The sequence below is a fragment of the Dermacentor albipictus genome, chromosome 2 (genome assembly GCF_038994185.2).
Source record: "Dermacentor albipictus isolate Rhodes 1998 colony chromosome 2, USDA_Dalb.pri_finalv2, whole genome shotgun sequence".
NCBI classification, from domain to species: domain Eukaryota; kingdom Metazoa; phylum Arthropoda; class Arachnida; order Ixodida; family Ixodidae; genus Dermacentor; species Dermacentor albipictus.
The window spans coordinates 156,036,291-156,051,696 of NC_091822.1; the positions used below are offsets into that span (position 1 = coordinate 156,036,291).

Below are 15,406 nucleotides of genomic sequence, written 5' to 3' on the forward strand. Positions count from 1 at the left end.
GTAGAAACAGTAAAGGGAAATGAAAGAGGACGAAAAAACAACTTCACACCAGTGAGAGCAGACCAGTTTGCGTGCTCTTAATTAAGATCATGTACTACGTGACGCCTGCAGCTCAAAAGGTTGTTCTACATCTGCCACCATGGCCATGAGCGACACTGGCTACAACTCTCAGGATCAGATCTTGTGAACAGACACACCCAATAAAGTGGATGGAAGAAGAGTCATCACGGCAGTTCAATTGGCAGAGCACCGAAGTTGCAATGCGGAAGATGGAAGTTTGGCTCCCGCCAGCGACGAGTTCTTTTTTTGCCACTTTCACTTCCCTTTATCTTACCATTTTTAGATTTCAGTTACAATTCGTCTTCATTTGGTTACAACTCAGGAGTGTGATTCAAGACTGTTATGCATCCAGTCGCCAAAGACACTTTGGGGACTAAATATGTAGGCTCAAAATGAAGTATACAAGCTCAAATCATGACATCACACGAAGCGGCGAAAGTGGAGGTGAAAGAATGTATCCTGTTTAGCCCTAATTACTTTGTTCATGTTTCATTTGCCCTTGGATAGTACATGCACACACACATCAAAATCGTGGGTTGGTGGACACCCTTGCCGCAAACGAATGCATACCTTGTAGTTTCCCAGGCAATAGTGGGCATAACCCAGGAAGTGGCAGGCCCGCGCCTGGGCCTCAGTGTCGCCCATCTCCTCAGAGAGGCGCAGGTAGTTCTCGTAGTACGGCACAGCCTGACCAAACTCCCCACGAGAACTGTAGCAGTTGCCCAGGTTGCACAGGGCACACGCCTCGCCTGCCGCATCCTTTAGTTCCCGTGCTATGTTCAAGTGGCTGGGAAGGGACAGGGAGACAAAAGCGCTTGTTAAACAAACGGACAAATAAGATCACACAGATCCAATGCACAAGTTCGTACTATCTCTGTGAAGCTTTCATGAAGCAGTTAATCAAACACTGTAATATAAAGCTGTTAATATTCTGAAGTGCCACATACCCATTTTGGAGTACTAGACAATAATGGGCACACACATCCAGTGGCAAACACAAAATGGCTAAATCAAAGAAAATGAAGTAAATGAAATGAGACACCGAATGTAGTAATTCGCTATATTTCATTAAGAGGTCTGTGTGCTTTTGAGATGCCTATGAGCGAAACAATTTTTACCTTGTAAACCACACATACTGTGCCAAGTAAATGAGTGCTGTAAGATGACCATCGACCCACTGCTAACATTGATGTGAAAGAAAAGAAAAACTTAGCTAACCTGTGGTAGTGGAGGAGGGCCATTTCGTGGCGCCCCAAGGCTTGGTATGCCACTGCCAAATTGCCATGCGTTGAAGCCTCTGCACTGCGGTCGTTGACCTCCTGCAAGTTGCATTTGTGAAATGAAGAGTAAGGTGCCAACAAAAAAATTAACGAGTAACAACATCCACTTTATGCAGTATTCAAAGCAACATGTTATACTGAGCTACACGCTTGCTTAATAAGCAGAAATCACTGGTAGAATTAGCTCGGTATAACCAAAATCACAACCAGATTTTGTTTAAAGCTTTAGCGTGGTCTTGAATATATTTTGCCTGAACAAGAGTGCAATGCATTTAACAAGTGCTGAAGCATGTAAAATGGTTTCAGGTCACATAGTGCACATTACATGTTTACCAAGTGTCCCAATGAAGCATCACTTCTCCTATTTTTTAGCAGTAGCAGGTGACTTAAAATGATAACTTTAGATAGCTGGTTCAACTTCCAATGTCCCACCAGGATTTGTCAACACAAAAATACACTGGGTAATCATTCTCTTCAGGACTTGTCACCAGTTGCTAGCAACTTTAGCATGCTGTTACATTCTGCAGATGTGGTTAAAACAGCGCCCTCACAACCATCTCTCTATCCTCTTTACCTTGGAGATGGTGAGTTCCTGCTTGTGGAGCTGAACGGCTTGCTCGTAGTTGCCCATGGCGCTCTGAGCATTGCCCATGTTACCATAGGCCCGGCCCATGCCCGCCCGGTCTCCCAGGGACCGCGCTATGTTGAGGTGTGCTTGGTGGAGCTTCAGGGCCGCCTCGTAGTGGCCCGCCAACTGGTACACAATGCCCAGGTTGGAGCAGGCACGTCCTTCAGCCACCTGCATTCCGAAAGTCGAGATAATCCGGCATGAGGTACCTCACCACTGAATTCCCAAGGTGAGTGCAAAATAATAATAAAAATGCCTGCAGATTTCACTGATTCCTCCTGCACCGAGGTCTTTCACTGTGACAGCAGCAGGCTTTTGCAGCAGACACTGCCATCTTTACAAGAACAACTGCGCATTTTTGCGATGTACACAATGTCATCCTCGTCAGCTACGATATTGTCTGCTGTGGCCTCCAAGGTGGATGTATAAATGTCACCTCTCTCAGTGTCTGGTGATGCACAGCACGTCACACAATTTACCTAGCTAGTGCACCTGTCTTTCAACTGCAGACTGCCACAGGGGCGTGAGTTGGAGCCCAAGTGGTTATGGTGGGCATAGTTTCGTTTTTTTCTTTGCCATGTGGCAAGGGTGAAGCCAAGATTGATGAGGCGGTCTTACGACGAGATGATATGACGACGTATTGATGCTGACAACATGACGATGACAGCATGACAGAGAGGATGGTTAGCTGGACATTTCATTGATATTTCACTAGTACAAACATGAATAAACCATTAACCTGGACTCGCAGCAATGAGAGTGCTCACTGGTCGGGGAGGCAAAGGGGTGAGGGAGTAGTCACTTGCCGACTACCACTGATTTGCTTAGCTGAATGCTATCAGAATTCTCTGCTGGGTGATTTGGTGAACTGACCTGACAAAAGTAGCGCAAAACGTGGCAAGAGTAAAAGAGTTAGCGCCCTCTCCTGTCCCCTCCTGTTATTCATCCGAATTTCTTGCGCCGCTTCCGTCTTGCTTAGGCACTACGATTGGCCGGATCAAAGTAGCACAAGCTTCGCGTACCTTGTCCCTGGCAGCGAGTGCCATGTCGAGCTGCTTCTCGTGCCAACGACGAGCCTGCTGCCCGTCGCCCATGCAGCGGGCGGCGTGGCCCAGCCCGGCGTAGGCCCGCGCTTCGATGACCCGATCACCAAGCTCACGCGCGATCCTCAGCACTTGTTCGTGGTAGGAGCGAGCTTGGTCGAAGCAGCGTCGGTAGTGGTGGGAGGAGCCCAGGTTCGAGTAAGCTCGAGCCTCTTCCACCTTGTTCCCCAGCTGCTTGGCGAGCCGCAGGTGCTCGGTGTGGCACTCCACGGCACTCTCAAAGTCGCCCATGGCCAGGTACACCGCTCCCACGTTGCCCACCTGGAATGTTTCACAATGCAAAAGATCAAAACGTGCCCCAGCTACTTACCTATTTAGGTACTCCTTATAGAGGTTTAGCTTGTTTCTGCACATACTGCTATCGTTTGCGGAATGCCAGAATGCGCCATCTCATGATGTTGAATTGAACCAGAGTGTACAAAATTGTTGTTTCAATGATGGGCTACGTGCTACTGGTGTAAAAGCATATAATCAGCCGAGTATGAGCAGGTTTCTTAAAATTTTTCATGAACAACAATAGCATGAAAGAAAATAAACGTTTCCAATGCTTTTTGGTTGAAAAGACTGCCACAAGGTGTCCCTGCCAGCTCTGCTGCTGCCATTCGTGTCTCCAGTGCTTCAATATTCTGTAATGTGTAATATGTACTCAGACATGCTAGATCCCTCTACTGTCTACTGGATCTCTGTCTCACTGTCTGTTGCACCGGCAATATGAGTGCTACCAACAGCTTACAGCACATTGATTGCAGTGTTAAGTGACCACTGTACTGCGACAAATCGCACACACACATTTTGCCTAGAAAAATGCTTTTTAGCACCTCATAGGCAAATACCATCTGCCAGCTATGGTTCCATGGAAAAAGAGGTAGCTATGGAGTCAGAAATAAAGGATGCCATCACAATATAAAAAAATTAAACTCAAAACCAGATGACGAAGCCGCCTCTTTTCCTCTTTTGTCTCTACCATTTATACTTGACTTCAGCCATCCTCAGCCATATAACATGATCCTTGGCTTCAAGCATTCCGCATAGCTTGTTGGCTTTTTACCAGTCACAATATTATTCAGAGAAGAATCAAACATGAAGCACTGAAGGCATCACCTAAGCAAGTAAAGGAATGGAACAGAAAGAAAAAAAGAAACAAAGAGCCCGAAAGCTTTGCAACCTGCACACACCACTCCACCAATTGTTGCTGTGCTACACTGATAGTGAAACATAGAACTTCCCGCCTACAGTTTCTTTTAAAAGAACTTTTAACCATACTTTTTCACACCAGCAAATTAGTCATTGAGCAACGCAATGAAAGAATGACCACTGAAGCTACAAACTGTTGTGGCGAGGAAGGATCTGGCTAACTATGCGGTGGTTTCCAGCCGAAATGCACCTCGAAAAGTGGCCAGCCAAGCTGCAGAAAGTAGGCACACGGAGGAAACAGGAAACTGCAGGATGACAACTTTTGCACACATACCTCACGTGCCTCCTGAAGCCGGTCACCCATCTGGCGCACCAGCTGGACACACTGCTTGTGGCTGGCCAGTGCATTCGGGTAGTCGCCTATGGCCGTGTACACATGGCCCAGGCTGGTGAGGGCCAGTGCGGCCGCCTGACTGTCTTTGCACTTCATGGCCAAGACTAGCTGGTAGCGGTGGCTGGACAGGGCCTCCTTCAGGTTGCCCTTGGAGAAGTGCGCTGACCCCAAGTTGCCATGGGCACGGCACTCCCCTGCCTGGTCATCTGCAGAAAAGGCCCAGTTGTGTTGATAATCTCAACAACGATTCTTATGCTTCGAGCTTGCGACTGTTCAGTGAGAAGGCTGCCTTTATTTTTGAGAGACATGTACACAGGAATTTACTTTTGAAGAAATAAGTAATGGCAAGAATTGGCAGTAGTATATTTGAGAAGGAAGAAGTGACTGCAGTTAGTACAAGCATGCCTGGTACTGTTGCACAATGTCGAGTGTGGCACTGTTGCAACAACGATGGCAAGGACATCTTTCAAAGCTGTTTGTCAACAATCAAATAAGGACTCGGTCTTCTTGGTGCAATGTGGTATTTCACTATTCAACAAATAAAGAACAGCAATCAATGGCATTCTAAGCGCAATGGATGAGAGAGCAAATTCAATTAAGCCTGGTGAAGGTGAGATGATGAATAATATATTCACGTTCATAAGTGTAGCATTCAGCTTTTTTTTTTACTTTTGCAAAACAGAAAACTTAGCTTTATTGTGCTACTGCTTGCATTAACATTTCTCACACTCACAAGGGTGAAACAGGCAGTCTGTATATTTAAAAGTGCGCTGAAGGGTATGGCAACTTGGTATCGAGTGCACAAAACACTTAATGAAGTAAAACGTGACTCAGTGTGAGGCATACTGCCACAAAAGGAAACAAGTAAAGGACGTACATAAACCTATAATATTCTTTTTCTCACTAATAAAAGAGGCTCGGCGAAGTTAGGTTGAAGGACACACACAACCCTTCTCTACAACGTTGCAGCATCCTAGACAGAATTACATTTTTAGGCATATCAGGAGCAATGTCATGTCAAATTGCGCACTGGCCGACTTACTAAGAGACTTGGCAACTGCCAGGTCCTGCTGCATGTAGGCGATGGCGCGGTCAATGCTGTTCAGTGCCCAGTAGGCCGAGCTAAGCGCAGAGAAAACGGAACCTCGCAGCTTGAGGCTGCAGGTGCCTATGTGCAGGGCTGTCTCCAGCAGCACCACGGCAGCAGCGTGCTGCCCCGTGGCCAACAGTTCCTGCCCAATCACCGACGTCATCACAAAGGGCGACTTGTCCAGGCGCATCGACTGCAGCTGCCGATACGTGGGCTCCAAGGTGGCTGCACCGAACATCAGTTCAAAGATTGACGCCAATGCTTTTCACAGTCCATCCAAACAACCAGCCAATTCTGAACAAAAATGCAAGTCTTTGTTCAGAATTTATAAAGTAAAGCAAATTACAAGAAACTACAAAGTAAAGCAAATGCGCCATCGCAGTGGCTGCACAGCCAAGAATAGATGTGTGGCTTGGCATTTAACTACTTAATATGTGGTTTATAACAAACTTGACTTCAATATAACATTTTCGGCAGAGATGTCCTCTCTTGACAAGGTATATTCAGCCACATCAGACACCAGTGCCCATTGTGCTCAGTTTCACTATTTGTCATGTTTAAGAGATTAAATATGGCAAACTACAATAAGCCGTAGAGGCAACACACATACTCTCAGCCAATAAATATGACATGGAGTTGTTTCTCACCTCTAAGGGGTGACTTCATCGCTGCTTCAACCAATCCAGCTAGTAGCTGGACTGATTTTGAATCCTGATTGAGCCCCGAGGCAAATGCAGCGAGGGCATCAGCATGCCTGCCCAGGCACTGGAGTGCAACTCCTTGTCGATAGTAGGCCTGTGCAGGGACAAAGAATAGGAATTTACGATTTCAAAGCAGTACATAAAGGACAAATTCCTCATTACATCTTTTCGTGCTTCTTTGCGGGAAAGAATGTCAACCAGCTTGCCCAAACTGCCATCTTATGCTGCTTTCTGCTAAGCAACCCGGAGCATTTACTGCTGCTTTGGAAGTGCTCTGGTGCAAACCAGCACTGGTCTTAGTGGATCTACCTGGGCCTATGTGGGCCAAGGTGCAAGCAGAAGCCCTTCTGGAGCAATTCAAAGTGTTTACCTGCTTGCCCAATCGAAATCACCATTAGAGAACAGAAAAATGGAAAACACACGCAGGTCAACAAATCAACAAAGAAGCACAAGCCTACAGACAGTGCAGTGCTCGTATAGTGTGCAACAACATGGGCTGATACTTTTGTCAGTTGGGTTTACTTTTGTCAACTGTGGTCTTCACTTCACCTGCGCAGTCGTGCTGTCACGCGGGCCAAAGACCAGTGGTTTAGTTAGGGATTATTTACTACAGAGTTTGAGATTAGGGGTCACAAACGGCTTGCGTATGCAAGAACTAGGAGCCACGGTACTGTGCATGTGCAGACCCCTACGTCTGGGTCTACGCATGCGCATTACCATCGCCCTTAGTTCTTGCGTATGCAAGCCGCTTGCATTCCCTAAACTAAAGCTCTCCATTAATGTTAACGCGCACCAGCAGGCTACCGGTGCAATCTCAGAGGCCCCGCAAAAGGAGGCAGGCCTTTGTGTCCCGGCTGTTAGATAGCGCAGTGTGTCGAACACAGGAGCTCGACAGTTTAACACTGTACCACAAATGCTCGCGGACAACGAGGGATTAATTCTCAGCATTAGCACGCACCGGTGCATCACGGGTGCAATCTCGGAAGCTACACACACAAAAAAAAAGAGAGAGAGAAGCTTAACGCGCGCGCCGCCAGGTAGCGCAGTGTGTCCAAAGGGAAAGCGCAAAAGAGAAGCCCGGCTGCAGTACACGGCTCATGCATACATTAGTACGGCAAGTTGGGCTAGTTGGTGGAAGTTCATCTTGTAATGCTAGGGTTACTGCACTAAGACACACGGACAACAGAAGAAGAAAAGAACGAAAAAGAACAGAAGAAGAAAAGACACACGGACAACAGAAGAAGAAAAGGACGAAAAAGAAGAACAGAAGAAGAAAAGATTAGTCTGCGCCCATCCTGTCCTTTTCTTTCTCTGTTGTCTGTGTGTCTCAGCACAGTAGCCCCAGTATTGCATCATGCATACATGACCCGTTTCGGCAGTGGCAATGCGGTGCATTGCCAGATTGCTTGAATGTTGATCGCATTAACGTCAACGGTCATCGTGAGACGGGTTCTGCCTGAACTTAATTTTTTTTCCTTCCTCCACACAACGGTATAACCCCATGGCAGGGCACATCTAGCTAACCCCCCCCCCCCCCCAAGGCACAAAACAACCAAAATCACCCAGGCGGACGACACGCACCTTGGCCCATCGAGGGTTGAGCTCCCGGGCCTTGGCGGCGTCCTGGAGGGCCTGCGTGTACTTCCCGAGGCGCACGTAGGCGGCCGACCGGTTGCTGTAGAGCACGTGGTTGGCCGGGTCCAGGGCCAGGGCCTCCGTGTAGAGCTGGGCGGCGAGCCCGAAGTCCCCGGCCTGGCAGGCGGCCGTCGACTGGCGCACCAGGTCGAGGAAGGCGGCCCGCTGGCTGCTGCTCGTGCTGGCCGCGCCGCCCAGGGCGCTGGCCGCGCCGCCGCTGCTGCTGCCGCCGGCCGACGAGGAGGCCGCGCTGCTGCTGCCCTGGTCGCAGCACTCCACGTCCACCTCGAGCTGCGCGTTGTGGGGGAGGTTGCGGTGAGGCCGCGGCTGATGAACGCGGGGCCGCATTTTAGATCGATCGCTTTAGTGGGGACAGGACAGTTCCTGCTTTCGCATGACATATTAGAGGTTTAGATTAGGGGACGCAAGCGGCTTGCGTGCGTTAGAACTAGGGGCCACGGTACTGCGCATGCGCAGAACCCTACGTCCGTGTGTGCGCATGCGTTGTACCGTCGCCCATAGTTCTTGCGTACGCAAGCCGCTTGCGTCCTCTAATCTAAACTCTATATATATAGTGCGGTGCACGCAGTCCGTTCGATCCGCCTGCAGTTCGTGAACTATAGAAGAACGAACTGAACGACTGAAAGTATGTCTCTAACAAAATTTTTTGACTCTTCGGGACTCAACCTTGTCCTCAAACAATAATCGTTATCTGTCAGATCACGCGGACGCATATGACACTGAGAAACGTTTGTAAACGTTGACACTGAGGGTGTAGGTTAAACAAATAAATATCCGCATGTCGTTTGTGACCCGAAAGTGTCGGAAAAGCAGCGTTGAGGAAAAGAAACTCGCGCGAGATAGACGATTACTATTTGGGGAAATGAGACAAGTCCCAGAGGGACGCAGATTCTTCGTGTACGTAATGGGCTCTGAATACTCACTGCGATTGTTTCATTGCAAGCACAAGTAAGCTCACGCCACGTGGCGTCGCGAAGACACGACAAATAGCATATCAGGCCAGACTTATAGCACGCCACTCTTTTGGCGCACACTCTTCATTCGTCCTGTGGGGGGATGATGGCTTTCGCTACAGAGAATATGAAGTTGTTCTTGAATTTCCCGCCAAAGTCGCATAAATTACGACGCTGTGGTGACGTCGAGGATTTTCGCGATATTTGTACCATAAATGTTTGCAATGCAAACGCTGCCACGCTGGGTTTTCATTTAGTCCTGAACGCAATGTGGTAGATAATCGTGTTTTTTTTTGTTTTTTGTTTTTTTAACGCGTAACTGATCGGTTGCCGTCGGCCAAGGCGTCGCCACGGTGAGCTAGCGCGGGAACGTCAAAGGTTGCGCCGCAGAAGCGGGCTTCTCCCCGCGTGATCTATTGCCGTGGCGAAGCAACCTTTCAAGGCGGGTGACACACACGTGCAGACACTTTCGAAACAACGTCCGCACTTCGCGCGGATCTCTACTGCCACATTTTCGGGGGCGTGCGCTGCTGTCAAGCACGACCTCCCGTGCGTCGCCTACCTGACATCTCTCCTCGCTTCAAGCGTCATCCTACGTATAAAGGAACTGTAGATCCTAGCGGAGGGCAACGCGAACACCGTGAGGAACAAACGAACCAACAAACAAACCACTAAAGTATAATGGCTGCCGAGAACTTCGCGTCAACCTAAAGAGCAAACCTGTCGCGCACGAACACACACTAAAGCACAATTTCAGACGTCGACCTTCCCCGGCCAAGTATCGCGTTCTTATTGTTTTCACGGACACGGAGAACTCCACGCACAATATGTGCGCACCACTGCAACCCTCACCTCTACCCCATCCCTCGCCCCAGCGCGCGCACATAAAGGGCAGTCATGGCGGGAAAGCCAGCGCACAGTGCGCGGTCCCGCGCAACAAGTTTGCCAAGTGGAGCAGTTATGTGCGAGAGACCATCGGGACGGCGGCGGGCACTCAGGTGGTGGGCGGGGCGGCTCCTTTCCGTCTCCCTGCGCGTAGGATACGTGCGCACGCCGCACGTATACGTCAGCTGCGCTCGCGATCGTGACAATCGGCAATACAAGGGCAGGAGGGGAACGGCCGCGAACCCGTGACCTTCCTGCAGGATTGCCGCGCCGTTCTGTCGGCCGCACAACTCACGTCGGTTCCGTTTCGCGTCGTATATATACTATTCGGGCAGCGTGGCTCGGATCTGCTGCGCGAGGTATATACGCTCCGCCGCTCGTTCGTGGCACAGCTTGGTTATGGTATAGTTAGTTGACCACGCGTCTCGCACGCGCGCAGCGCAGCGAAGCACAGACGACGATCGAAGCACGCGTAGTTAGTTAACCACGGCGCGCAGTAAGTGTGCGTGTCGATTTCAGCGCGTTCACTTCGCAGCAGGATGAACAGGTTGGGCGCGTTGGCGATACGGCGTATACACGTTGGAGGGACTTAGCCAGGTGTATCGCAGACAGGATAGGAATAACCCGCCGATGAAACTACAAGTGGTGCAGCTTCGCGCGAAAGGCGAAGCATCGATTGCGACAGCAAATTATTTAGACAGGATACGAAGTAAGGATAGTAGTTTCATCGGCCGTATAAACTTGTAAACGTTCGCTTATTAACTAAATTTAAAAGCGTAGTGTCACGCGCGCAGAGGCAAACGTGAAGACATCTCACTCGACGACCGCGGACACTCGCCGTCAAAGCGCTGGCGTGAGGAAGTGCGGCAGCAGCAGCGAGCGAAGTGACCTTCGCGCTGCCTCTCGCTTCGACGCAAAACCAAGCGGCGAGAACCCGGCGCACACGAAGCTATCAGCCCTCGGCGCACCTAGACTCTGTCCCCATCCCAGTTCAGGACCTCCCAGGACCGCGGTTCGGGGACCTTCTAAGTTATACGCACTGCCGCCCCTGCGCCGCGGCGTTCGTTTCGAGTGCTGCGTTATTAGAGAGGTTTAGTTTAGGGGACCCAGGCGGCTTGCGTGCGCAAGAACTAGGGGCGACGGTACTGCGCATGCGCAGACACCTACGTCAGCGTCTGCGCATGCGCAGTATTGTCGCCCCTAGTTCTCGCGCGCGCAAGCCGCTTGCGTCCCCTAAACTAAAACTCTCTATTGTAACTGCACTGCAGAAATCGAGCTGCGCAATTTCCCAACTTCTCGTGAACCGCCGTGAACCGGTTCACAGTGCATGGCGCAGGCGAATCGAACGGACCTATCGTTTAGAGTGTCGCGTTATTATTACTGCGCCTGCCCCGCTGAAGTCGTGCTTGCGTATACTGAACTGAATCACTAGGTTGTCAAGTACGGTGAAGTCCGTGCCGCGCTGGTTAAGTTATAACGGAACGTACCGCCAACGCGAGCGTATCACTGAACAGCGCGTTGAGTTGTTATTCAGCGTTGCAGCGCGTCCTGCATGTATACGCATTGTGTGCGTTACTCTCGTGTTGCCCAAGTCATCCCCCGCGCCCTTTCTCTCTCTCTCCTTCCCGCCAAGCACTTCCGACGCCCCTGTCGAACTCGGTGCAGGGAACTTGTTGCACGAGGTCAAAAGACCTGGCGTGCGGAAAAAGGCGTCCGCGTAGAATGGGCCGCGCCGCGCGGCTGGCACGCACGCACGCACGCGAGCGGTCCTCCGCAATCGGGCATTTCGGGCAGCGCGGGTCGCCGGATCCGTTCATCATCGGCCGCCGTGTTTGCACAACAAAAGGGGAGCGCGCGCGCCGCACCGCTCTCCGGCGCGACCTTGTCACGCGCCAATCACGCAGGCAAACGCCGACGATTGAGCGACCGCGAAGTGTGCCGAACCTTTTCTTCTCCTTCTTCTGCTTCTTTTTTTTACATCTAGTGCATGGCGAGCACTGTTAGGGGCGAAGTAAAAAAGAAAATGCTAACGGGCTACCGTCGTGCTGCGCACGGCACCGCCTGACCGACCGACCGACCGACCGATCGGTTCGAGTCTCGCGCGCGAGACGTCAGTCGCTTCCGGGCGACGCTGCTTCTTGCGGTGCCCTTCGTACCAGGTCATACCGGCCGGGGCGAAATAGCCAAAAGAGGTTTAAAACACAACGGAGACGCACTTTGTGCATGTGTGTAGCTTAGACGTGTGCCGGCGTCCGCGGGAACAGCAGCGTATCGGACGCGGCTCCTCGCGACGCAGCGATCAATCGCAGGGGGCGCTTCTGTCGTCTTCACTTGGTCTCGGCACGAGCTGACAGAACTGGGCCGCTATTTTGTAGCGATGCCTTATGCCTTATTCTATGCTGTTCTTATCATCCACCACACACGGCCGCCTGATCCCGTTGATAACGTGGGCAGACCGTCGCTCTGACCACTGGCCGAGCGCGAAAAGCCTGAAAAGGCATAGAATCGGAAAAGGCATCGCTACAAAATACCGGTCCTGGGCGTGCAGTGAGGCGTGCCGCAGAGTATACAGTATGAAAGCACAATTAACGCCGCCGTTCTCCCGTTCGGATTCACATGAGACACCGCCCGCACCACTCGATGCTTTACACTTGATGCTATCCTGTGTATCCGGCCCTGCATGGCCCGAAGGTTCGGACCATACAACAACAACAACTGTGTATCCGGCCCTGCACGGCCCAGCCCGAACGGGGAGGTTCGGGCCATGCAACAACAACAACAACAACAACAACAACAACAACAGGAATGTACTGAACATGGCTAAACGACAACAACAACAACGAGAATGTACCAGGCCGGACAGGCAGCACGTCAGTGCAATGTAACGAGTCGACGGGCGCGCACTATTACAAAGCGCGCGCATTCAGAGGCACGCGTGCGTCTCTTTGTGAGCGCAGAAATGCGCGACCCCGACGACGGACTCGGAAAAGAACCGTCGTGCGCGCATGGGCGGCGCCGTAGTACGCGTAGCACGCGCCGTCGCCTCCCCGCGACCCCCTCTGGGAAAACAAACAAACAGGCCCGGCCAGCTGCTGCCCCCGTGCCGAGGGCCAAAGCCTCCAATTTTCCCCAGGGACCGCGCCGCCGAGCGTTCGCCTAATCGAACTCGGAGAACAATTGCTCGTCCTCGCTGCTGTGTGTGTGTGTCCGTTTGCCACCGGGCCATTGCCGAGGACGACCGCGGAAGCCATTTCGTGGTCACTGCACTTGTGTAGGCGTGCTGCTGCTGCTGCTGTGTTCGTGTTTGAGTGATTGTGCAGGTGCGTGCGTGCGCAAGCCATTGCGTGGTCAATGCACATGAGCAGTTTGTGTGGCTGCTGTGCTTTCCCTAACTCGCCAACTGCAAGGTCACCGGTTCGACTCCTTGCCGCGGCGGGCACACGACAGGGCGAGATTATGACCCGGAGCCCTCGATCGGCTATACGGCGCCCCTCTCCCTCTTCAGCGTCGTTGGTTTGGAATGTTGTTACCAATCGATCCGAGTAACCGGATCGCTACCGCCCAGCGCTTTCCTCCTTCCCCCCCCCCCCCCCCCCCACCTGGTGAGAGGCGCCGCGTATCCTGGAGTAGCAGCATATATGTGACACGGACGACGATGGCCTCGCCGTGCTCGGTGCACAACACGCCGGTCCTGCAGCTGTTGCGCTCCCAACCTCGTGCATTGCTGATTTGCTGACCGCGGACACACGCCAGGGCGCGTTTCGCGGCTCAACCGGATTTTCAACCGAAAATGCAATGCCTTACAAGTCTTAGCATCGTCGCCTCCTTTCTACTGCACGTCATCCGTGCTCCCTAGCCAGATCCTTCCTTCCTTCGTTCCTTCCTTCCTTCCTTCCTTCCTTCCTTCCTTCCTCCCTTTCTTTCCATCTTTCTTTCTTTCTTTCTTTCTTTCTTTCTTTCTTTCTTTCTTTCTTTCTTTGTCCACGTAAGGTGCATGGAAGGACGGAAGCAAGCAAGCACGCGCACGAAATCGTACATCGGGTCAACGCATGGCGGCCTCCGTGAGCACAAGAATCGCTTCTCGGTGCCGCGTATCGAACGAGACCGCGCTCGGCCGGGTGATGCAGGAAGGGGGGAGGGGGGGTTACGCGCGTCCTCCTGGCGATGGTGCCGCCAGTGATGGCCCGTCCCATCCGCGTGAGACCCTATGCAAAAGAGCGACGCTCCCGTTTGGAGAAATTCGGGCGTCGCGCATCGCGGAGGTAGGTTGTCGCGCACCGTGCGATCGTTTGGTGTGCTTTAAGGGGGGGCACGAGACAACGTTTGGGGCTGGTATGCTGTATGTATATACATATAATAGACGTACACGTATATTGCAGGGACACGTACGAGCGGCTCGACGAAAACGCGGTCAAGTGTGCGCACGCACGAACGCACGCAAACGCGTGGACAACCGATTGGCCCCTCGCGCAGCGCCGCTCCCCCCTTTTTGTGACGCTAGAGCGCGCAGCTCCGTGACGTAATTTAGTGCCGTAGTGACGTAATTTAGCCAGTGCTGTTGCTCGGGGCGCGCGCGACGAGCGTATCGGAGGGACGCACGAAAGCAAGCAAGCTTGGAAGTACGGAGTGGACTGGGGCATTTGAGTACACTCGGAACGAAACCTTTAGGAAGCAACGCTGCGTCAGCTGTACCTCAGCGTGCGGCACTTTTGTGCGGCGTGTGGAAACACTTCGGTCGGCCTTTCTCGCGCGCGCTCTCTGCTATACTAAGCACGAGGTCGGGGGGTTCGAGTCCGCCGACGCATTTTTATAAGGACAGACGGCGGTTTGTCGAAGTTTTGAGCGCACGACTGAAAAGAACCTCACGTGGCAAAAATAAAAAATAAAAGAAGAACCATAGCATATACCCCCGTTTTACATTGGGACGTTAAGCATCGTCGATCAATCGATAATCGATCCTACGGGTTTAAACGCTGCGTGGCCGTTACGTTCGTCGACAGCAAAACTAATCGGACAAATTTTGCAGACGCGTATAGGGTACAGCTACGGTAAAACATTAAAGCCACGGAATTTAAGTGGATCGTCTCGTATCAAGAGAGCTGCGGACGATTAGCTACCCTCCTTCCTACGGCCATGATTTTTCTCTCCTCAACTCGCTCGTCGAGTGGTCCGCGTTCACTGGCTCTGCGTCGAGATGTGACGTCGTGTTGTCTTGGCGCGCGTCTCCCCATATGGTCTGGTCATGACGAAGCCTCTCCAACCCTTCCGCTAGCCGCTTGGCCGTCCCCCCCCCCCCCCCCCCTAAATCTATCCACGCAGGGTGCGCTGCGAGCCTTCTGTGACAGCGCCGAATGTGTGCAGTGCTCCGGTAACCGCAGGCGAGCTGGGAGTTTTGACGGATGGGCGGAGGCGTATGCTAAAAGCCTCTCCGTGCTACTACCGCTGTGATTAAAGGGCTTTAGCGTAAATGCGAGCCGCCTGCACGGTGTAGCCACCTGGTAACGCGGATCTTAACAAGCTAA

At 51.9% G+C, this 15,406-nt stretch overlaps 1 protein-coding gene across 1 annotated transcript in view; it reads right to left on the reverse strand.

The window, feature by feature from the left end:
• The window catches only part of LOC135915511 (tetratricopeptide repeat protein 28-like), a 54,965-nt gene that overhangs the window by 21,140 nt on the left and 18,419 nt on the right, over positions 1-15,406 (reverse strand). Inside the window, exons 2-9 of the mRNA XM_065448624.1 lie at positions 7,972-8,316; positions 6,337-6,484; positions 5,642-5,914; positions 4,540-4,805; positions 2,991-3,332; positions 1,915-2,139; positions 1,279-1,379; positions 631-847 (exon numbers count right to left, since the gene is read on the reverse strand). Of these exons, the coding sequence (XP_065304696.1) occupies positions 631-847; positions 1,279-1,379; positions 1,915-2,139; positions 2,991-3,332; positions 4,540-4,805; positions 5,642-5,914; positions 6,337-6,484; positions 7,972-8,316 (1,917 nt within the window). The remainder of the gene's footprint in view (positions 1-630; positions 848-1,278; positions 1,380-1,914; positions 2,140-2,990; positions 3,333-4,539; positions 4,806-5,641; positions 5,915-6,336; positions 6,485-7,971; positions 8,317-15,406) is intronic.